Source organism: Hemiscyllium ocellatum, chromosome 28 (genome assembly GCF_020745735.1).
Source record: "Hemiscyllium ocellatum isolate sHemOce1 chromosome 28, sHemOce1.pat.X.cur, whole genome shotgun sequence".
NCBI lineage: Eukaryota > Metazoa > Chordata > Chondrichthyes > Orectolobiformes > Hemiscylliidae > Hemiscyllium > Hemiscyllium ocellatum.
In genome coordinates, this window is record NC_083428.1 from 2,503,914 (window position 1) to 2,528,127 (window position 24,214).

General features: G+C 47.9%; 1 protein-coding gene across 3 annotated transcripts in view; it reads right to left on the bottom strand.

Moving 5' to 3' along the window:
• ssbp4 (single stranded DNA binding protein 4) overlaps window positions 1-24,214 on the bottom strand; it is a 116,704-nt gene that overhangs the window by 17,810 nt on the left and 74,680 nt on the right. For 2 of the 3 annotated variants that reach the window (XM_060846513.1, XM_060846511.1), the window contains 7 exons: window positions 20,174-20,272; window positions 13,483-13,557; window positions 11,986-12,045; window positions 9,720-9,786; window positions 7,018-7,088; window positions 6,294-6,361; window positions 1,738-1,786 (listed from right to left, as the gene is read on the bottom strand). In XM_060846513.1, coding sequence (XP_060702496.1) covers window positions 1,738-1,786; window positions 6,294-6,361; window positions 7,018-7,088; window positions 9,720-9,786; window positions 11,986-12,045; window positions 13,483-13,557; window positions 20,174-20,272 — 489 coding nt within the window. The remainder of the gene's footprint in view (window positions 1-1,737; window positions 1,787-6,293; window positions 6,362-7,017; window positions 7,089-9,719; window positions 9,787-11,985; window positions 12,046-13,482; window positions 13,558-20,173; window positions 20,273-24,214) is intronic. The other variant, XM_060846512.1, reaches the window with a different exon arrangement.

The following is a 24,214-nucleotide window of genomic DNA, read 5'->3' on the forward strand; positions in this document are numbered from 1 at the left end:
AAACCCGAGATCACTACGTTTGAGGTCCTCCCCTTTAACTTCTCTCCTAGCTCCCCGAATTCTTCTTTCAGGATCTCATCTCATTTTCTACTTCTATCGTTGGTGCCTATATGCACCAAGACAACTGGCTGTTCACCCTCCCCTTTTAGACTGCTCTGCAGCCAATCGTTGACATCCCTGACCCGAGCACCTGGGAGACAATATACCAACCAGGAGCCCCGTTTTTGACCACAGACCCACCTATCTACTCCCCTCACAATAGAGTCCCCTATGACTATGGCCCTACGAGTCTTTTTCCTGCCCTTCTGAACAGCAGTGCCCACCACGGTGCCATGATCCTGGCAACTGCTGCTCTCCCCTGGTGAGTCATCTCCCCCAACAGTGTCCAAAACGGTACACCTGTTTCGGAGGGAGATGACCGTAGGGGACACCTGCACTGCCTTCCTACTCTTTCTCTGCCTTTTGGTCACCCATTCACTGTCTCCCTCAGCAATTCTAACCTGCGGTGTGACCAGTTCACTAAACATGCTATCCACGACCTCCTCAGCATCGCGGATGCTCCACAGTGAGTCCATCCACAGCTCCAGAGCCTTCATGTGGTCAAACAACACAGCAGCTTCTTGCAAGTGTAAGAGCCAGGGACATCAGACGTCCCTGAGCTTCCACATCAGGCAAGAGGCACATGCCACGGGTCTGGGGTCCCCTGCCATTGTAAGCCTTAGCTTTATACGAACTAACTAAAACCAAACAATGCACTTAAATATATGAAAGAAGAGAAAAGATAGAAAACGTTACCTTACAGAATCTTTATCTTCTGGTTAGAGGAGGGGCGCGGGAGGGAGATACTACATGTGTAGTATCTCGGGTTTAGCCATTGCCCGAATATATACTAAGTCCTTACCTCCGCTGTGTCTCCCGTTGCTCCCGGACAGGAGAAAAAGTACTTGAGGGCTCCTATTCTCTCTCTAGTTATTCTTTTTCCTTTAATATATTAAAGAACCTCTTTGGATCTATCCTAATCCAAGGCTATCTCGTGCCCCCTTTTCACCCTCCTGATTTCCTTCTTCAGTAAACCCCTGTATCTCCTGTATACCTCCCGGGATTCCCTTGATCCCAGTTGCCTGTGCCTGAGCCACGCCTCAAAGTCTCAATGTCTCTTGTCATCCAGGGTTCCCTGCTCCTGCCAACCTTACCCCTCACTCTCACAGGAACATATGGACCTTGAACTCAAGCTATTTCACTTTTAAAAGCCTCCCACTTGCCAGAGGTCCCTTTGCTTGCAAACAGACTACTCCAACCAACCCCAGCAAGCTCTTGTCTAATTCTGTCAAAATTTACCTTGCCCCAGTTTAGAACTCAAGCCTATGGACCAGTTTTGTCCCCCTCCATAACTATTTTTAAAATTAATAGAACTATGGTCACTGGTCCCAAATGCTCCCCCACTGACACATCCTTCACCTGTCCTCTCCTATTTCCCAAGAGTAGTTCAGGTTTTGACCCTTCCTGAGTAGGACCCTCTATATACTGCTCGAGGAAACTTCCCTGAACACACTTAATAAATTGCACCCCACGTAAGCCCTTAATGTTCTGGCAGGCCCAGTCTAGGTTAGGAAAATTCAAATCCCCAACTGTGACTACCCTCTTGCTCCTATGTCAATAAATCCACTGAGTCACTGTGCAATTACATCTATGTATTTCCTATTTGACCAGGGGCTGTCGGTCAGCTCTGTTACTCACAGAGTTCGTGTTTGTTGGGTTTGGCCAAGAACGTCCTCCTCCAGGAGCCCTGTAAAACAAACACCACCAAGTGTCAGAGATCACAGGTAATCCCGCAGTAATCCCAGGGGATCCCACAACAAAACTCACCGGTTCTGGACTGCAGGAGATTCACACTGAAACAGGATCCACACCAAGACACAGATGGATCCACACTGACAGAAGGTCCACATCTGAGAGGGTATCCATTCAGTGATAGGTACCCACACAGTGAGAGATCTGTACTGTGACAGGGGATCTACCCTGTTCAAGGGGATCGACACTGTGACAGGGGATCCTCTGTGAGAGGACAGGATCCACCATCAGGGTCCTCCTGTCTCAGTCACGACTTTTCCATCATCCTCCTCCAGCTCAGAGCACTCTCCCTCAAACTCCTCTCTTTCTCCGGCTACAAAGCATCAAAAGCCAAATATTTTTCACTTTCACTCTCAACAATAAAAGACTAAAATGCGTGACATTGCCACGGCCACATTTCTCTTTGTGGGATCTTGCTGTGCACAAACTGTCAGCCACGATTCCCACATTCCTATAGGTACGTGAGGAATAAAAGGATGACAAGGGTAGGAATAGGGCCAGTCAAAGACAGAAGTGGAAAGTTGTGTGTGGACCCTATGGAGATCAGGAGGTGCTAAACAAATAATTCTCATCTGTTTTCACTCAGGAAAAGGTGAATATTATTGAGAGAAGACTGAGATACGGGCTATTAGACTAGAAAGGATTGAGGTTAGTAAGGAGGAGGTGTTATCAATTCTAGAAGGAGTGAAAGTAGATAACCAGTGGAGTGCCACAAGGATCGGTGCTGGGTCCTCTACTTTTTGTCATTTACATAAATTATTTGGATGCGAGCATAAGAGGTATACAGTAGTTAGTAAGTTTGCAGATGACACCAAAATTGGAGGTGTAATGGACAGCGAAGAGGGTTACCTCAGATTACAACAGGATCTTGATCAGATGGGCCAATGGACTGAGAAGTCACATTTGGAGTTTAATTCAGATAAATGTGAGCTGCTGCATTTTGGGAAAGCAAATCTTAACAGGACTTATTCACTTAATGGTAAGGTCCTAGGGAGTGTTGCTGAACAAAGAGACCTTGGAGTGCAGGTTCATAGCTCCTTGAAAGTGGAGTCACAGGTAGATAGGATAGTGAAGAAGGCGTTTGGTATGCTTTCTTTTATTGGTCAGAGTATTGAGTACAATGTGGGAGGTCACATTGCAGTTGTACAGGACTTCAGTTAGGCCACTGTTGGAATATTGTATACAATTCTGGTCTCCTTCCTATCGGAAAGATGTTGTGCAACATGAAAGGGTCCAGAGAAGATTTACAAGGATGTTGCCAGGGTTGGAGGATTTGAGCTATAGGGAGAGGCTGAACAGGCTGGGGCTGTTTTCTCTGGAGCGCGGAGGCTGAGGGGTGACCTTATAGAGGTTTACAAAATTATGAGGGGCATGGATAGGAAAAATAGACAAAGTCTTTTCCCTGGGGTGGGGGGGTCCAGAACTAGACGGCATAGGTTTAGGGTGAGAGGGTAAAGATTTGAAAGAGACCTAAGGGGCAACTTTTTCATGCAGAGGGTGGTACGTGTATGGAATAAGCTGCCAGAGGAAGTGGTGGGGACTAGTACAATTGCAACATTTAAGAGGCATCTGATGGGTATATGAATAGGAAGGGTTTGGAGGGATATGGACCGGGTGCTGGCAGGTGGGACTAGATTGGGTTGGGATATCTGGTCGGTGTGGACGGGTTGGACCAAAGGGTCTGTTTCCATGCTGTACATCTCTATGACTCTAAGTTCCCTGGGCTGGATGGGATTTATCTGAGGATTCTCTGGGAAGTTAGGAAGGAGATGACAGAGCCTTTGGTCTTGATCTTCGAGTTATCGTTGTTGACAGGTTTAGTACCAGAGGACTGGAGGAATGCAAGTGTTGTGCCCTTGCTCAAGAAGGGCAGTAAAGATGATCCAGGTAAGTATAGACCAGTGAGCATTACATTTGTTGTAGGAAAAGTTTTGGAATCAATTATAAGAGATAGAATTTATTATCATCTAGCAAGCAACAATTTGATTTCAGAGTGTCAACATGGTTTCATCAAGGGCAGGTCGTGTCTCACAAACCTCATTGAGATTTTTGAGAAGGTGACCAAGCATGTAGATGAGGGTAGGGCAGTTGACGTGGTGTACATGGACTTCAGTAAAGCCTTTGATAAGGTTCCACATGGTAGGCTGTTGGAGATAATTCAGAGGCATGGAATTGAGGGTGGTTTAGCAGTTTGGCTTTCTGGAAGAAGGCAGTGAGTGGTGGTTGATGGAAAATATTCAGCCTGGAGTCCGGTTACTAGCGGTGTGCCACAAGGATCCGTTTTGGGACCACTACTGTGTGTGATTTTCATAAATGACTTGGACGCAGGCATAGGTGGGTGGGTTAGTAAGTTTGCAGATGACACAAAAGTTGGTGGAAGAATGTTACAGGTTGTGGGGGACTTGAATAAACTGCAGAATTGGGTTAAAAGGTGACAAATGGAGTTCAATGTAGATAAATGTGAGGTGATGCACTTTGGGAAGAATAACAGGAAGGCAGAGTACTGGGTCAATGGAAAGATCCTTGGTAGTGTGGATGTGTAGAGGGATCTTGGAGTTCATGTACATAGATCCCTGAAAGTTGCCACCCAGGTGGATAGTGCTGTTAAGAAGGCATACAATGTGTTAGGTTTTATTGGTAGAGGGATTGAGTTCCGGAGCCGTAATGTCATGCTGCAACTATACAAAACGTTAGTGCGGCCTCACTTGGAATATTGTGTACAGTTCTGGTCACCCCATTACAGGAAGAATGTGGAAACATTGGAAAAGATGCAGAGGAGATTTACCAGGATGTTGCCTGGTCTGGAGGGAAGGTCTTATGAGGAAAGGCTGAGGGACTTGGGTCTGTTCTCATTGGAAAGAAGAAGGCTAAGAGGGGATTTGATAGAGACATACAAGATGGTCAGAGGATTAGATAGGGTAGACAGTGAGAGTCTTTTTCCTAGGATGATGACGTCAGCCTGTACGAGGGGCATAGCTGCAAATTGAGGGGTGATAGATTTAAGACAGATGATAGAGGCAGGCTCTTTACTCAGAGAGTGGTAAGGGCGTGGAATGCCCTACCTGCTAATGTAGTGAACTCAGCCACATTAGGGACATTTAAACAGTCCTTGGATAAGCACATGGATGATGATGGGATAGTGACAGTGGACAGGCTTAGATTAGTTCACAGTTTGGAGTAACATCGAGGGCTGATGGGCCTGTTCTGTGCTGTATTGTTCTATGTTCCAACATGATGATACTTTCAAAAGGGCTTTGTTGGCCACCCAGGTGCTTTGGCATGTTCTGAGGTTGTGAAAGGTGCTACAGGATTGTAGGTCATTACTGCTTCTCTTGGCTTTTGCATGAGAACTAAGCACCACTCACATCACATCAAGAGACCATTGGGCCCATCATGTCTGAGACAGCTCTATACAATTAAAATCAAAGCAAATGAGATTGCACTCTGTATTAGGAACAGTCTCAGAAAGGAGGATTTGAGCGAGGTGTTCAACTTTGTGAAGGGTAGGAGAGTGGCTTTGTAATTGGTAATCAACATTAACCAGACAGCAGTTTATTGTGCTCAGGAACAGACTGCCTGAAAGGGTACTGCTGGGGCACTCCCTCAGCACTGATCCTCTGACAGTGCAGCACTTCCTCAGCACTGACCCTCTGACAGTGCAGCATTCCCTCAGCACTGACCCTCTGACAGTGCGGCGCTCCCTCAGTACTGATCCTCTGACAGTGCAGCACTCCCTCAGTACTGACCCTCTGACAGTGCAGCACTCCCTCAGTACTGACCCTCTGACAGTGCGGCGCTCCCTCAGCACTGACCCTCCGACAGTGCGACGCTCCCTCAGCACTGACCTTCTGACAGTGTGGCCCTCTCTCAGCACTGACCCTCCGACAGTGCAGCGATCCCTCAGCACTGACCCTCCGACAGTGCGGCACTCACTCATCATTGACCCTCCGACAGTGTGACACTCCCTCAGCACTGACCCTCCGACAGTGCAGCACTCCCTCAGCGCTGACCCTTCGACAGTGCAGCACTCTTTTGGCACTGACCCTCCGACAGCGCAGCACTCCCTCAGCACTGACCCTCCGACAGCGCAGCACTCCCTCAGCACTGACCCTCCGACAGTGCAGCACTCCCTCAGTACTGTGCATGGCAGGGGAGGTGGGGCAGGTGAAGGGTAAGTGAGCTCCCAAGGTTGTACTGCTACCCGACCCTCTGCTGCAATGTGCAGCAATATGTGAGGATGTGGGTCCAATTGGATCATTCTGTCAAGCAGATAGCAGGTGTGCTGGGCCAAATGGACTTGTCCTATCCCGATGATGTCCCTGTTTATCCCACCCCTGTAATCTGTCAGCAACTGGAACTGAAAAGACTGCGGCCCAACTATTAGGACTACATGCTCATACACCAACAACTCTATAAGATGGATATCCAATTGGAACGCTTACATATTCATTCCCATCATTGCGTGGCCTCCGAGAGAGTTCGGTGGAGGTAGCATTGTTCCTCCATAACTCTGTAAGAGAAAGGGAAAGCAGATCAGAGTTGGTGAGCATTCCGGAGAAATCCAGACACCATCAGGGACAGAACATGGGGCCAGCCAATTAGCACACAGGAAGGTGGCCTTTACCCCTTTGTATTGCCCCAAGCTGGGGATAGTGCCGACAGAAAGCTGGAGATTTGTGACTGAGTCATGGGATAGCAGCGTAACCCAAGAGACCGTGGAAGAATGGCCTCCTCAGGGTATTGCAATGCATCATAGAGTCACAGATTGCCCTGGCACATAAGGAGGCCATTCGGCCCATTGTCCAGTGACAGTGTCCACAATAGGTGAGCCTCAGTGGGTGTCACCCGCTGACTCCACCCCCAATAGTTTACAAGAACCAATACAGGACCAGCCTGAGCTGCAACATGAGAACGATCAACTCCTGGAGACTCCCCTTGGCCACTCCTGATGGACCGAATGGTTCTGGTTATCATCTCCATAGAGGTAGCCCAATGGTCAGTCCACAACTCACAACAGAAAGGGGACACCATGTAGAAACTGAGGCCAGAATTAATGTGGGAGTAGCAAGAATAGCCACATCCCAGATCGGATTAATTCATGCTGCAATGTCACTCATTCTGAATCTCAGAAGCTCTATCTCTGGGTCAATGGCTGTGGTCACTTACCTGTGGCCCAAGGCTCGCAAGACCACGGGGAGCACTCATTCTCTGTATCGGACCAGCCACACCCAGAGGCCCTGGTTTAGAGACACACAAATCCACATCAGCAATACAAGCCCAGACCGAGGGCCCCCGGTAAACACTGACACACACACACACACACACACACACCCTCCCAGGGACCCCAGTAAACACTGACACACACACACCCTACCCAGGGACATCTGTAAACACTGATACAATCGCCCCACCAGGGACCTCTGTAAACACTTATACAATGCCCCCTCCCCAGGGACCCCTGTAAACACTGACATTCTCCCCCCTCCCCAGGGACCTCTATAAACACTGACACTCTCCCCCCCTCCCCACGGCCCCCTGTAAACACTGACACCCTCCCCCCTCCCTAGGGACCCCAGTAAACACTGACACTCTCCCCCCCTCCCCACGGACTCCTGTAAACACTGACACTCTCCCCCCCTCCCCACGGACCCTTGTAAACACTGACACTCCCCCCCCTCCCCAGGGACCCCTGTAAACACTGACACTCCCCCCCCTCCCCAGGGACCCCTGTAAACACTGACACTAGTCTGTATAATTGATGTGGCGTCAGTGAGTCCTGGACGGTTTGGTTGTCCTGTCCATACACCGATGTCCCACCTCCAGCAATGCGATCCAGTTACAACCAGAGCAGGAACATTGAGACGGTGAGAATGGGACCACCATCCCTCGGAGTGATGATGTCCCCAACCCATGGGAAGTATCCACTGCTGGGAAGAGGTCAGTCAGGGAGGGGCATCAAGTAGGCAGGGGTGGGGTGGTCTCAGGTTTGGCAAGCCGGGCAGAGACAAACAAAGTGGGGATGGTATCATCATGGAAGCTGCCTGTGATGCCAACAGTGCACTGTCTGAAAAACATCCTGAGCCCACCCTCCACCCTCACGTCTTTCAAACAACTGCCCTTGCCCCCACCCCCTCCCTGCCCAATGTGTTATTCTCATCTTCTGTCCCTCACTTTTCCTTGCTCGCTCTCTCTCTCATTCTATATGGGTCCCTGAATTCTCTACAACCTGCAGGATTCATTGCAATGCCCTTCCAAGCACACTGATAGGAAGAGAATAGTTTTTCGGACTGGAGGCCTGTGAGCAGTGGAGTGCCACAAGGATCGGTGCTGGGTCCTCTACTTGTTGTCATTTACATAAATGATTTGGATGCGAGCATAAGAGGTACAGTTAGTAAATTTGCAGATGACACCAAAATTGGAGGTGTAGTGGATGGCGAAGAGGGTTACCTCAGATTACAACAGGATCTTGACAAGATGGGCCAATGGGCTGAGAAGTGACAGATGGAGTTTAATTCAGATAAATGCGAGGTGCTGCATTTTGGAAAAGCAAATCTTAGCTGGACTTATACACTTAATGGTAAGGTCCCTAGAGTGTCGCTGAACAAAGAGACCTTGAAGTGCAAGTTCATAGCTCCTTGAAAGTGGAGTCGCAGGTAGATAGGATTGTGAGGAAGGTGTTTGGTCAGTGTATTGAGTACAGGAATTGGGAGGTCACGTTGCGGCTGTACAGGACATTGGTTAGGCCATTGTTGGAATATTGTGTGCAATTCTGGTCTCCTTCCTATCAGAAAGATGTTGTGAAACTTGAAAGGTTTCAGAAAAGATTTACAAGGATGTTGCCAGGGTTGGAGGATTTGAGCTATAGGGAGAGGCTGAACAGGCTGGGGCGTCGGAGGCTGAGGGGTGACCTTATAGAGGTTTACAAAATTATGAGGGGCATGGATAGGTTAAAGGACAAAGTCTTTTCCTTGGGGTGGGGGAGTCCAGAACTAGGGTGGTTTAGGGTGAGAGGGGAAAGATATAAAAGAGACCTAAAGGGCAACTTTTCCACGCAGAGGGTGGTATGTGTATGGAATGAGCTGCCAGAGGAAGTGGTGGATGCTGGTACAGTTGCAATATTTAAGAGGCATTTGGATGGGTATATGAATAGGAAGGGTTTGAAGGGGTATGGGCCGGGTACTGGCAGGTGGAACTAGATTGGGTTGGGATATCTGGTCGGCATGGACAGGTTGGACTGAAGAGTCTGTTTCCATGCTGTACATCTCTATGACTCTATGAGTGACCGACTGATCACGGTGATCACTCTCCATCAACAAGGTGTAGGTTGGTTGAGATTCCCTGAACGGGGAGAGATTTCTGAACCACTGCTCTGAGGTTAGTCTGCCCTTTCTGAGCTCACTGGACCAATCACACATCAGTTCCCAGTAACACAGATCCCAGAAGAACTGGGAAATGGATAAAGATGAAGCAGTTGTCACCGTCTCTGGGAATCTGATTGAAATATTGTTTGTGGTTTCTCTGTTGGGGTACAGTTACATTCTCTCCTTCGATTGTCCCACACACAGTGAGAAACTGTAATGCCAACACCACATGCGGTGCTAGTACATTGTTACTGGACAGAGGCAGCACAACTCCCGCAAACCAAACCCAACCATTACCCGACACTCACCCTCCCTAACACCATCACCCAATCCTCACCCTCACACCCACCCCTTCCCCCCACTCATCACCCTCCCTCCCACCCCCAGACCCTCCCCCACCTCGTCATGGGCCCGGAGAAGATTACTTGGATCAGTCCCAGGGAACATTAAGAAGATGGGTGTCAGTCAGGAGTGTTAGAGGTGAGGTCCCCGCTCTTTTATGCTAACCTTGCTGCCTGGTGGTCTCCAAGGTGTTCGATAACAGGGACTGTGAGCCCGGGACTCCAGCAGGTGGCTGCGGGGATAAAGTAACGTCAGGATGGTTACCATGGAGTTCTCCATCCCCATTTCCACTCCCCTCCCACTCACCCTCGCTCCCACCAACTCCCATCCCCCACAGGGTCCTTCCACTCCCTGTCTGTTCCTTCCTGTACCACCTCTGTCTCACTGTGGGTATCATCATGAAGAATTGTGACATGGTGGGGAAGATAATAACCATTTGGTTTACACTAGTTAGACTTTGCCCAGACACCCTGACACAATGCAGTTGTCAAATGTGTTCACCACCCCCTGTTGTTCATGTGTCCCTCCGGCATGTGGATGGGGTGGGGAGTCTCTGTAGCTGGGGCCTAGGTCAGTTGCTGCCTGGTGTTGTTTCTCTGGTACAGGCTGTATCTGCTGAATGGACATGATGCTGGACCAGGAGCCTCCTCCATCAAGTGTCTGTTTCCCAGCTTCCAATCACCTGCTCCCTCACCATCACTAACTTCACAATAAATAACAGATAAAGAGAAGTCTTTATCTGGAGGGAGCGGGGATCAGTTGATAGTTGATATTTATTGCTGGTCTCTATTCACTGGGAACTGTAGTGATTGTAATGAGGTCAGTCAGGTGGCCTTCCTACAGTATGAGTACCTAGACTGAGGCTGCTAATCTGGTCCAATCAGGGAGCCCTGGCTGACAGATATAAACAGGAGGGTCAGGTATCCTGTCCACCCTGAGAGCTGGCTCTGAGGGAGCTGGGTCGTCTCAAGGAATTTCCACATATAAATAAAGGGTGACTTGGTGATGGGATACTGGCCTCTGTGGAGCTTTTCAGTGATGATGTGAGCAAAGCATGCTCCTGAAGAAATTTGCTTGTAACAGTCATCTTTGAGTTGGAGTAAGCATTCTGGCATCATGCTGTTATATTAAAAAAAATTTTAAAATAAAAAAAAATGTTTTAAAAATTAAAAACAGGAGGGTCAGGCATCCTGTCCACTCTGAGAGCTGGCTCTGAGGGAGCTGGATCAGTGTCAAGTACGATCCATGTGTAAATGAAAGGTGACTCGGTGAAGGAATACCAGCCTCTGGAGTTATCTCAGTCACGCTTTGGAACTCCTGACAATGGCTTTGGTCTGAGGGAGTGTCTGCTGGGCCAGTTCCTTTGGTCTGAGGGAGTGTCTGCTGGGCCAGTTCCTTTGGTCTGAGGGAGTGTCTGCTGGGCCAGTTCCTTTGGTCTGAGGGAGTGTCTGCTGGGCCAGTTCCTATGGTCTGAGGGAATGTCTGCTGGGCCAGTTCCTACACAGTTGTGCATTAACCTTCTTGATATGGGGACTATAGTCACAGCCAAGGTCTGACTGAGGATGGACAGCAGCCTTCCTCTCCCTAAATCACAACCTGTCTACCAGACTCTGTTTAACCACATTCCAACCGGCTTATTCTCACGTTTTCTTGGAGCAGATTTTAAAAACTGAATTTAAATTCCCAACCTGCCACAATGCGGTTGAATCTCATGTTTCTCTGGACTATTGTCCCTTCAACGGAAACACAGAACCACCAGACCCCAATTTTAATTTTTGACATACATTATATATTTGTAAAAGGAACATATGCAGGACCTGGGGGGAGCAGCAGGAGGAAAGGGAGCAGTTGGAATGACCTCTCACAGAGCAAGCACAGCAGCGATGGGTTGAATGACCTCTGAAAGATTGTAATGACACCTCCACATTCTGACGATTGGGTGTTAACTAGAATGTAGCAGCTTCACAAGACCCAGGGGAATGCCCAGATCCGTGTCAGGCCCAACACTGCATCGATCAACCTGAACCATCTCCCAGATACAGGGAAATATCTCAGCATTGAAACCCGGATGAGTGGCAAGTCCTCCGCAATAAAAAACCCCGCCCTAATAAACCCCGCCCTGATAAACCCCACCCTGATAAACCCCACCCTGATAAAAAACCCGCCATAATAGACCCCATTCTGATAAACCAAATCGTGATAAACCCCACCCTGATAAACCCCACCCTGATAAACCCCACCCTGTTAAACCCAACTGCGATAAACCCCACCCTGATAAACCCCACCCTGATAAACCCCTCCCTGATAAACCCCTCCCTGATAAACCCCACCCTGATAAACCCTGCCCTGATAAACCCTGCCCTGATTAACCCCACTATGCTGTTGGAAGATCCACTCTACAGTTTGTTTGATTCTAACCCTCTGTACCTACCTGTGCTGACATTCGGAGGGCAGAGCGAGGGCCGCTCGGGTATCGAGGTGACATGAATGGCTTGTAGGGACAAAAAGAAAGCAATCACATTACAGTGCAGTACAGGCCCTTCAGCCCTCCAACACAGGCCTCAACCTCACATCCAAGCACAGAGAACCTCCCTGAAAACTGACAACTGCAGGACACAGCAAGGCAGACCCTGCAGAGAGCTCGGGGCATTGATCTCGTACCATCGATCAAATAACTCTGTAATATCACACTACACTCACTCCCAACATCCCTCTCATCAAACACTCCCAGGACTGGGACAGCATGGGGTCAGATACAGAGTAAAGCTCCCTCTACACTGTCCCCCTGCAAACTCCCCCAGGACTGAGACTGCATGGGGTTAGATACAGAGTAAAGCTACCTCTGCACTGTCCCTATCAAACACTCCCAGAACTGAGACAACACGGGGTTAGATACAGAGTAAAGCTCCCTCTACACGTCCCCATCAAACACTCCCAGGACAGGGACAGCGCAGGGTTAGATACAGAGTAAAGCTCCCTCTACACGTCCCCATCAAACACTCCCAGGACAGGGACAGCGCAGGGTTAGATACAGAGTAAGATTCTCTCTACAGTTTGTTGTTTGGATTCTGATTATACAACTCATCTATTAAAGATGTCAAAAGCTGTAAAATGGATCATAATTCACTGGCCTTGGCTCCTGGTAACCTGCTTTCAAACTTTTAACTTCCCCCAGTCTCCATCTAACCTGCTTTCTCAGGAGAAAAATTCCACATTTCCAAATCCAACCCTGGGAGGGTCTGGCCAGGGTGTACATGGAGAGGATATTACCTCATGTTGGGGCATTTAGAACCAGGGGCACTGATAAAAATCAGAGGATGTCCGTTTAAGAGAAAGAATGGGAAATTATTATCTCAGGATCATGAGTCTTTAGAATGCACTTTCTCAAAAAGGTGAGGAAGCAGATTGAGTGAATATTTTGAAGGTAAATAGAGATTTTTACTAAGCAAGACAGGGGTGAAAGGTTATCCGGATAGATAATATTGTTGAGTAACAAGACTCTTACTGAATGGTATAGCAGCAGGTCCAAAGGGCTGAGTGATCTTCTCCTAACACATGTTGTCTGTGCACTCCCTGATCTACATGAGGCTGCCGTTCCGGAATGATCTGTGCCTGGATTTTCAGGTTTTGCATCTGGTTCAGGAGCCCCCCCCCTTCCCGTCCCACCTTCATCAGAGGCAACTGTATCTCTCCATTGTCCACAGACACCCTGAGTCTGGCGAGTAACAGCCTGGAATTATCACCACAACCCCCTCTACACTACCCCCTAACCCCCTCAGCCTCGGGACCTCATGGTCCATCACACCCCTCCGTGAGCTGACCACCCCCCACTTCCTGCTCCATCCTGAGGGTCTGCCCTTTGCCTTGCCCAGTCCCCTCCCCATTGGGAATGGGTGCCCTTTGCCTCGCAATGTTGCTCTGCACTTACCTGAGTGTGGGGGCCCATGCTGGGGTTGTGTGGGAGAGGCTGTGTGTGGGCAGGTGGCTGTGATCCAGGGGGCCCCTAAAACAGAAAAGAAACAAAATGATGAGTGGACAGACATTCAAATGCTCCTCACTGTGCAGAATGATGGCTGGAGAGTGAGAGACTGGGGCTGAGTGAACCAGGTTTTCGGAGAGCTAGCATATCACAATGGGCTGAATGGACTGGCTCAGCACAAGGAGAATCTCAGCCACAACAGGGGACTACACAGCTTGAACTGGCCTCAGCTCCCCAGGGTCAGCAGGTCAACAGCAGCTTCAATATCATCACTTCACCAAATCCCAAGACCACAGTCTTGAGTACCCAACCCCTGACCCTTGACCCCTGACCCCAGTCCTGGTGGAACGTGTCTGCATGTGAAGCCAGGAATCCAGCCTGAATCTGTGGAACTGAATGTTAGTGCACACCCAGGAGAGACAGCAGGGCACTGTCAGCTATGACAGCAGGATTCAACCGAACAGCATCAGGAAGTGGCTTGGTACCTGAAAGTAAAGGACACGGGATACCCTGCAGTTCCCAGAAACCGGCCAAGTCAGTGCAAAGGTTCCAGGAATTTCAAATGGAAATTCTGTCCAGAACAAATATACTTTCTGTGATACTTTGAGGAGTTCTAACAAAAGTTACTTTCTCAAACATTGCGTATATCTGGTTTATATGCCATTTCACATTCGTGACAACACAGTGTCTGGAAATGTCGTGGAGACGTAATCGATCGAAACATTCAAGAGGGACCTTTGCTGATTATCTGGGTAAGAATCGTTATGGGGGGGCGGGGGGGGGGGGGGGGGGTGCGGAGATGGGCACAAGGTGATGATGTTCATTGGAAATGCTGAATGGCCTCTTTCTGTTGTCACAACACGGAGGTCAAACCCCTCTGTTAATTAAAACCAGACACCCAGAAACGCTTGCCTTACCTCGTATATCTGATAAAATGTGAGTAAAATCTGATTTCCACTATTTAAACAATAATAACAATTTTTTAACTCTAATAGTGAACACTAAACTTTTCACAAATCCAAGCCCCCTTTTTGCTAACTGCTTATTATCTGACCCCAACTCGATAAAAATGCTGTTTCAAAAACACATTTATTAAACATTGCATTAACTTAATCTCAAGTCCACGCACTCTCTGCCTTCTCCACTGCCTTTAATCTTCTGTATGATCTCCCTGGGTCATCTTCTTTCTTTTTACTGCCAATTATGTTTCACATGGAAAGATACCTTTGATAGAGAGTGTTTTCTAATTTCAGAACAAACAAAAAGAACAAGGAATAAAAGAGCAAAGAAAATTTACAGCCCAGGAACAGGCCCTTCGGCCCTCCAAGGCTGAGCTGATCCAAATCTACTAACTAACTAAACCTATCGGTCAATTCCTAAGCATCTGTATCCCTCTGCCACCCCCCCCCCCCCCCCCCCCCCATCCCTACATGTATCTATCCAGACGTACTTTAAAGGAATCTACTGTGTCTGCCTCTACCACCTCTGCTGGCAATGCATTCCAGACACCCACCACCCTCTGTGTGAAATATTTGCCACATGTATCCCCCTTAAACTTTTCACCTCTCACCTTGAAAGTGTGGCCTCTCGTTATTGAATCCTTCACCCTGGAAAAAAGCCTATCTCTATCTATCCTGTCTATACGCTTCATGATTTTGTAAACCTCAATCAGGCCCCTCCTCAATCTCCTTTTTTCTAATGAAAACAAACCTAACCTACTCAACCCTTCTTCATAGCTGGCACCTTCCATACCAGGTAACATCCTCGTAAACCTTCTCTGCACCCTCTCCAAAGTATCCACATCCTTTTGGTAATGTGGTGACCAGAACTGTACACAGTATTCTAAATGAAGCCAAACCAATGTCTTGTACAATATTAACATGACTTGCCAGCTCTTATACTCAATACCCTGTCCATTGAAGGCAAGCATACTATATGCCTGCTTGACCACTCTACCCACCTGTGCAGCAACCTTCAGGGTACAATGGACCTGCACTCCCAGATCTCTCTGCCCATCAACTTTTCCCAAGGCTCTTCCGTACATTGTATAATTCGCTCTCGAATTAGACTTCCCAAAATGCATCACCTCACATTTGTCTGGTTTGAAATCCATCTGCCACTTTTCCGCCCAACTCTCCAGTCTCTCTATATCCTCCTGTCCTCCTGTACTCTCTGACAGTCCCTTATGCTTTCTGCTACTGCACGAATCTTCGTGTCATCTGCAAACTTGCTGATCATACCAACAGTGCCCTCTTCCAAATCATTTATGTATATTACAAACAACAATGACCCCAACACTGACCCCTGTGGGACACCACTGGTCACCTTTCTCCATTTTGAGAAACTCCCTTCAACTACTACTCCCTGTCTCCTGTTGCTCAACCAGTTCTTTACCCACCTAGCTAGAACACCCTGCACACCATGTGACTTCACTTTCTCCATTAGTCTACAATGGGGAACCTTATCAAATGCCTTACTAAAGTCCATGTATATGACATCAACAGCCCTTCCTTCATCTATCGACTTGGTCACTTCATCACTTGACCATTTCTTTGAGAGCAGGATATCAGATGGGCAGTTAGCTCTCTGGCTCTACGGCAATTGCTCGGCTCGTTGATGGCAGTTGCTTTCTGACCAATTTTCAAAATGCCTGTGTTTTTTATTCCCCCCAGCATCGTATCGTCTCAAATGTCTGATGTTGTCAAAACAATAAATTCAAACTTGATTGGGTTTTAGTTTCCGGGGCATAATTTAAACTAATTGGTTAAATTCGAATTATTGTCAAACAGCAACCAAAACTCAGGTATCCATTTAACAGCCATTTGCTACAGGTATATATTTTGGAACAGTTCACCTCCCAGCCTTTCCATTTGGGCAGCTGAGCCTGGACTTTAACTTTACTTTAATATTCAGCAAACATTCTCTATTGTAAAGCGAACAGACATCCTTTCCACTTTGTAGCACTGTGATTGCGTGAAATGAGTGAGTACCAGCTTCTAGCAGAACCTCACTTTAGAAAAACTGGCGCAACGCTGAGCTGAATTTACAATATCTCCCACAAATGGGAACCAGGGGCAGGGTTTAACACGTGTATTATCATCAGGAACAGCTCACAGGATGGGGTGAGTTTTCAGAATCAGAGAAAACATATGAGTGATGTGATGTTTGATCTTTGGACATTGCAAGGAACTGACAAGGAGGTGACCAAAGGGGGAGTCCAAAGTGAGGATGAGTGACTGTTAATCCAATCCAGAATGTAGGAGAAATCTTTTTACCCGGAAAGTGGGGAGAATGGGGATCTCACTCTACAGAGAGTGGTCGAGATTGATACACTGGGTCCCTAATTCATGAACATTCAACTCCCAATCACTTGTACTTATGAATGTGATCTCATATGAGGGTTTAATTTTAAAGATGTGACCAATGAATGTTTGGCACCTTCAAATCCTGCATTTATGAACTGCTATATTGTACTAGAACATACAACATAGAAGAGAGCAGCACAGAACAGGCCTTTCAGCTCTTGATGTTGTGATCTAATCTGAGCTGTGATCTAATCTCAGCCCATCACCCTACACTATCTCATCATCATCCATATGCTTATCTAAGGATTGTTTAAATCTCCCTAATGTGTCTGAGTTAACTATATTAGCAGGTAGGGCATTCCATGCCCTTACCACTCTCTGAGTAAAGAGCCTACCTCTATCATCTGTCTTAAATCTATCACCCCTCAAGTTGTAGCTATGCCCCTCATACAGGCTGATGTCATCATCCTAGGTAAAAGACTCTCACTGTCTACCCTATCTAATCCTCTGACCATCTTGTATGTCTCTATCAAATCCCCTCTTAGCCGCCTTCTTTCCAATGAGAACAGACCCAAGTCCCTCAGCCTATCCTCTTAAGACCTTCCCTCCAGACCAGGCAACATCCTGGTAAATCTCCTCTGCACCTTTTCCAATGTTTCCACATCCTTCCTGTAATGGGGCGACCAGAACTGTACACAATACAGTGAGACATGACCTGCCCTTGACTATCTCTAAGCAAACTGTTGCTTGCTAGATGATTATAAATCCTCTCTCTCATAATCCTTTCCAAAACTTTTCCTACAACAGAAGTAAGGCTCACTGGTCTATAATTACCTGGGTCATCTCTTCTGCCCTTCTTGAACAAGGGCACAACATTTGCAATCCTCTAGTCCTCAGGCATTAAACCTGTCGACAATGACGAGTCAAAGATCAAGGACAAAGGCTCCATGATCTCCTCCCCAGCTTCCCTAGAATCCTCGATAAATCCCATCTGGCCCAGGGGACTTGTTTACTTTCACTCCTTCTAGAATTGATAACACTTCCTCCTTACTAACCTCAATGCTTTCTAGTCTAATATCCTATATCTCATTCTTCTCCTCTACAATACTCTCCTGTTCCAGAGTAAAAACCTACACACTCCTCAACTTGCTGCCATCCATGTCCTTGTCCAGCAGTCGCTTCAATGTCCCTAATGTCTCTGACTCTATGACCACCACAGGAAGTGCATTCCACGTACCCATCGCTCTCAGCGGAAAGAACCTACCTCTGACATCTCCTCGAAACCTTCCTCCAACCACTTTAAAATTATGACCCCTCATGACAGCCATTTCTGCCTGGGGAAAAGTCTCCGGCTATTTATCTATTCCTCTCATTACCACACACACACACACCCTCTCTCATACACTCCTACACATATCCTCTCACAGACACTCATAGCCGCCCCCCACACCCACAAACCCACACACATATATGTGTTTGAGGGGTGAATTCATACTTGCAGAATTACATTTTACTTTGCTCGAAAACTGCATGAATCCATGTAAGATTCTGAAAATCCGTTTTGAGATTCGAATCAGTCTGACCATTATGGCACAGTCTCACTGGGCGTTACATCACACTGGAAACTTTTGCTGTAAATTCTGTATCTTATAATCTTATTCTCCACAATCACCTGTTGAAGGAGCAGCTACTGCTTCCAAATAAACCTGTGAAGAGCAACTTTTTTTACACAGACTGTGGTTCGTGTGTGGAATAAACGTCCAGAGGAAGGGTAGATGCTGGTAAGAACGTTTAAAAGACATTGGTATAAGTACATGAATAAGAAATATTTGGAGGGATATGGGCCAAGCTGGTGGGATTAGTTTAGTTTGAGAACATGGTCAGTGTGGACTAGTTTGACCAAAGGGTCTGTTTCTGCGCTGTATGACTGTTCAGTCTAAATAAACCATGGTGTGGAGGCGCCGGTGTTGGACTGGCTTAAACCTGTTGGACTATAATCTGGTGTTGTGTGATTTTTAAGTTTGTCTAAGTAAGCCATATCTACTACTCAGTTACTGTGGAAAAGCTGATGTAATCATATGTGACCACAAGAGGACAGGCCTGTCTGCAGAAAAATAACAACAGCTCTTAAACATTGGCAGTGTCAGAATGAGAAATAACACAAAACCCATCAATGTTAGATTCCCTACAATATGCAAACAGGCCCTTCAGCCCAATGAGTAACCCACCCAGACCCACTCCCCTACCCTATGTTTACCCCTGACTAATGCACCTAACATACGGGCAATTCACCTGACCTGCACATCTTTGGACTGTGGGAGGAAACCGGAGCACCCGGAGGAAACCCACGCAGACATGGGGAGAATGTGCAAACTCCACACAGAGTCCCCCGAGGCTGGAATTGAACCTGGGTCTCTGGCACTGCGAGGCAGCTGTGCTAACCACTGAGCCACTGTGCAAAGAAACAGAGTGAGAGACAAAAAAACTGCAGATGTTGGAATCCAAAGTAGACAGACAGGAGGCTGGAAGGACACAGCATCAGGAGGTGGAGAGCTCAACGGTTTTACACTACAATTGTCGACTTCTCCACCCCCCTGATGCTGCCTGGCTCGCTGTGTTTTCCAGCCTCCTGCGCGTCTGCATAGAAAGAGGGATCAGAAATAGTAGGCAGAGTCAGATGAGCCAAAGAGAGGACATTAAAATGAGTTAAAGCAGAGAGTGAAGAAATAGGAATACTCATTGGTTTATGACAGAGAACACAAGATGCAGAGAGGGTTTGAAAATGAGTGGGAGAGAAGAGGGAAGAGAGGTAGCAGTAAGATTGATATAAAAAAATAGAAGTGAGTCAGAAACATGGAGACCCAAACCAGTGAATACACATAGAACACAAGGTAGAGATAGCAGAGAGAGAAACAACAGAGATTCCAACAGAACAGAGAGGAGGGTAGAGAGAGAGAGAGAAATGGGTAGCGGGGGTGAGGGATTGAGAGACAATAGCTGGCACAGGGCCCATTCTTGATCAAACTACAGCTCGTGTTGGTAGATATTCAACCTTGGAAGCCATCATAAGCCAGCCTTGCTTCCAATGGCCAGTCCAGGTTGTGACTGAGATTTTACTGGATGTGGAAAAGGGAATAGACCCCACGGTGCTATGTGACCTCCACAGCTGACCCACTGTCATATACCAGACTGGTATATGGACCATTTGTCACCTCACCATCTCAAAACTGGGACCTGGAGCATGTCATGGGGTGCAACACCCTTACCCTCCAGAGCAGCCCCTAGCCCCAAACCTATACCCAGTGATGTCTGGACAATGTTTATGTTGTGAGTACCTGAAAGAAGCCTGGGGGCAATGGGACCCCTGGAGTGCCCTCACTGGGAGGCAAGGTGGCCAAGACAGGACTTGCTGCTGCTGCTGCTGCTGCCGCACTCTGCAACAAACACAAGCAGCAATGGGTTAGAACAGACAGACAGACAGACACACACACACACACACACACACACACACACATACACAGGCACACACACACACAGTCACACACACACACAGTCACACACATACACAGGCACACACACACACACACACAGACACACACAGGCGCACACACACAGTCACACAGTCACACACATACACAGACACACACACACACACAGGCACACACACACACACACACAGTCACACACACACACACACACACACAGAGTCACACACAAACACAGGCACACACACACACACACACATACACAGGCACACACACACACACACAGGCACACACAGGCACACACACACACACAGGCACACACACACACACACAGGCACACACACACACACGCAGGCACACACACACAGGCGCGCACACACACACACAGGAACACACACACACACAGGAACACACACACACAGGAACACACACACACACACACACACAGGCACACACACACAGGCACACACACATACAGACACAAACACACAGACACCGGCACACACACACACGCAGGCACACACACAGGCGCGCGTGTGCACACACACACACAGGCACACACAGACAGGCATACAGGCAGAACACACACACAAACACATAGACACACACAGGCACACACACACGGTCACACTCACACAGGCACACACAGTCACACACACAGGCACATTCACACAGGCACACACAGGCACACTCACACAGGCACACACAGTCACAGACACGGTCACTTTCTCACACACACAAACACACACACACAGACACAAATTCACACACAGACATACACACAAGACACAAAGACACCCTCTCACTCACACATTCACATTCAAGCACTCAGACACACATACACACAATACCTCGTACACACACACTCTCATGCATACACACACACCCAGACACATACAGATACATACACACACTCACAAAGACACACTCACACACACACACAATGCCTCTCACACTCAAACACATATGCACACACACACACACACACACACACATGTTCCTCTCACACAGATCCAAATACCAGAGCAAGTCAGTGATGGTCATCCATTACACACTGGGGATGGCAACACACCTCAAGGATCGGCCATAGGTCTCAACATTTTACTGTAATCCTAACCACTTAAAGCAAAGTGGACATCGGTGAATGTTATGGAGTTACAAACCAGCAAGAAATCCAGTTACAGGGATCTGGGGAGCAAGTTACAGACTGGAATCTAATCGAAGGGGTGGGGAGGAGGGCTGTTCATTGAAGAACCATTCCAAGGCGTGGGCAATGCTGTTGACCTTTCCTGTCTGGAGGTGCAGTCCGTCTCTCCTGACAATCTGGAACCTATTTTCAAGTTTACCTTTATCTGATCGCATTAGATTCACACTAAATTGCAGCCGCAGTCTCGGGGGGTCTGGTGTGTTGCTGGATGCTGAGGAATGTGAGGGAGGAGCTGGAGAAACACACACCTCAGGGAGAGCAGCGAGGAGAGAGCCAAACTCCACAGAGAGATCTCACCTTTCACATCAATCTGTGCAGCTCAGTCCGTCCCTGTCACCTCCTGTATGAAGTCTCCCTACAGCCTGCACCCCAACACATTCCCTGGGCTCTGTCTAACACCATTCCCCGTTTCCTGCATCCACCAGCCCCTCTAAACCCAACTGCCCCACCAAGCCAATGAGGAAATTTTCGCCTGAAACATTGACTCTCCTGCTCCTCAGACGTGGGCAGACCTGCGGCACATTTCCAAAGTAGACAGGCAAGGCGCTGGGAGAACAGAGGGAGGGAGGGGACACAGCAAGGCAGGCAGCATCAGGAGGGAGAGGAACACAGCAAGGCAGGCAGCATCAGGAGGGAGAGGGACACAGCAAGGCAGGCAGCATCAGGAGGGAGAGGGACACAGCAAGGCAGGCAGCATCAGGAGGGAGAGGGACACAGCAAAGCAGGCAGTATCAGGAGGGAGAGGAACACAGCAAGGCAGGCAGCATCAGGAGGGAGAGGGACACAGCAAGGCAGACAGTATCACGAGGGAGAGGGACACAGCAAGGCAGGCAGCACCTGGAGCTGGAGATGTCGATGTTTCGGGTGTAACACCTCCTGACGTTGTCTGGCTTGCTATGTTTTCCAGTCTCCTGCCTATCTGTTTTGGATTCCAGCAGCACCCGGCCCATACCCCTCTAAGCCCTTCCTATCCATATACCCATCCAGATGCCTTTTAAATAGTGTAATTGTACTAGCCTCCTCCCCTTCCTCTGGCAGCTCATTCCATACACGTACCACCCTCTGCGTGAAAAAGTTGCCCCTAAGGTCCCCTTTATATCTTTCCCCTCTCACCCTAAACCTATGCCCTCAAATTCTGAACCCCCCACCCCAGGAAAGAGACTTTGTCTAATTATCCTATCCATGCCCCTCATGATTTTATAAACCTCTATAAGGTCACCCCTCAGCCTCCGACGCTCCAGAGAAAACAGCCCCAGGCTGTTCAGCCTCTCCCTGTAGCTCAAATCCTCCAACCCTGGCAACATCCTTGTAAATCTTTTCTTAACCCTTTCAAGTTTCACAACATCTTTCCGATAGGAAGGAGACCAGAATTGCACACAATATTCCAAAAGTGGCCTAACCAATGTCCTGTACAGCTGCAACATGACCTCCCAACTCCTGTACTCAATACTCTGACCAATAAACGAAAGCATACCAAACGCCCTCTTCACTATCCTATCTACCTGTGACTCCACTTTCAAGGAGCTATGAACCTGCACTCCAAGGTCTCTTTGTTCAGCAACACTCCCCAGGACCTTACCATTAAGTGTATAAGTCCTGCTAACATTTACTTTCCCAAAATGCAGCACAGCCCATTGGCCCATCTGATCAAAATCTCGTTGTAATCTGAGGTAACCTTCTTCGCTTTCCACTACACCTCCAATTTTGGTGTCATCTGCAAACTTCCTAACTGTACCTCTTATCCTCACAACTAAATCATTTATGTAAATGACAAAAAGTATAGGACCCAGCATCGATCCTTGTGGCACTCCACTGGTCACAGGCCTCCAGTCTGAAAAACAACCCACCACCACCCTCTGTCTTCTACCTTTGAGCCAGTTCAGTATCCAAATGGCTAGTTCTCCCTGTATTCCATGAGATCTAACCTTGCTAATCAGTCTCCCACGGGGAACCTTATCGAACACTTTACTGAAGTCCATATAGATCACATCCACCGCTCTGTCTTCATTGATCTTCTTTGTTATTTCTTCGAAAAACTTAATCAAGTTTGTGAGACATGATTTCCCACGCACAAATCGACATTGATTATCCCTAATCAGTCCTTGCCTTTCCAAATACATGTACATCCTGTCCCTCAGGATTCCCTCCAACAACTTGCCCAGGACCGAGGTCAGGCTCACCTGTCTATAGTTCCCTGGCTTGTCCTTACCACCCTTCTTAAACAGTGGCACCACATTAGCCAACCTCCAGTCTTCCGGCACCTCACCTGTGGCTATCAATGATACAAATATCTCAGCAAGAGGCCCAGCAATCACTTCCCTAGCTTCCCACAGAGTTCTAGGGTACATCATGTCAGGTAATAGCTGAAAATGTGTTGCTGGTTAAAGCACAGCAGGTTAGGCAGCATCCAAGGAACAGGAAATTTGACGTTTCGGGCCAGAGCCCTTCATCATTCATTCCTGATGAAGGGCTCTGGCCCGAAACGTCGAATTTCCTGTTCCTTGGATGCTGCCTAACCTGCTGTGCTTTAACCAGCAACACATTTTCAGCTCTGATCTCCAGCATCTGCAGATCTCACTTTTTACATCATATCAGGTCCTGAGGATTAATCCACTTTTATGTGCTTCAAGACATCCAGCACTTCCTCCTCTATAAGATGGACATTTTTCAAGATGTCACCATCT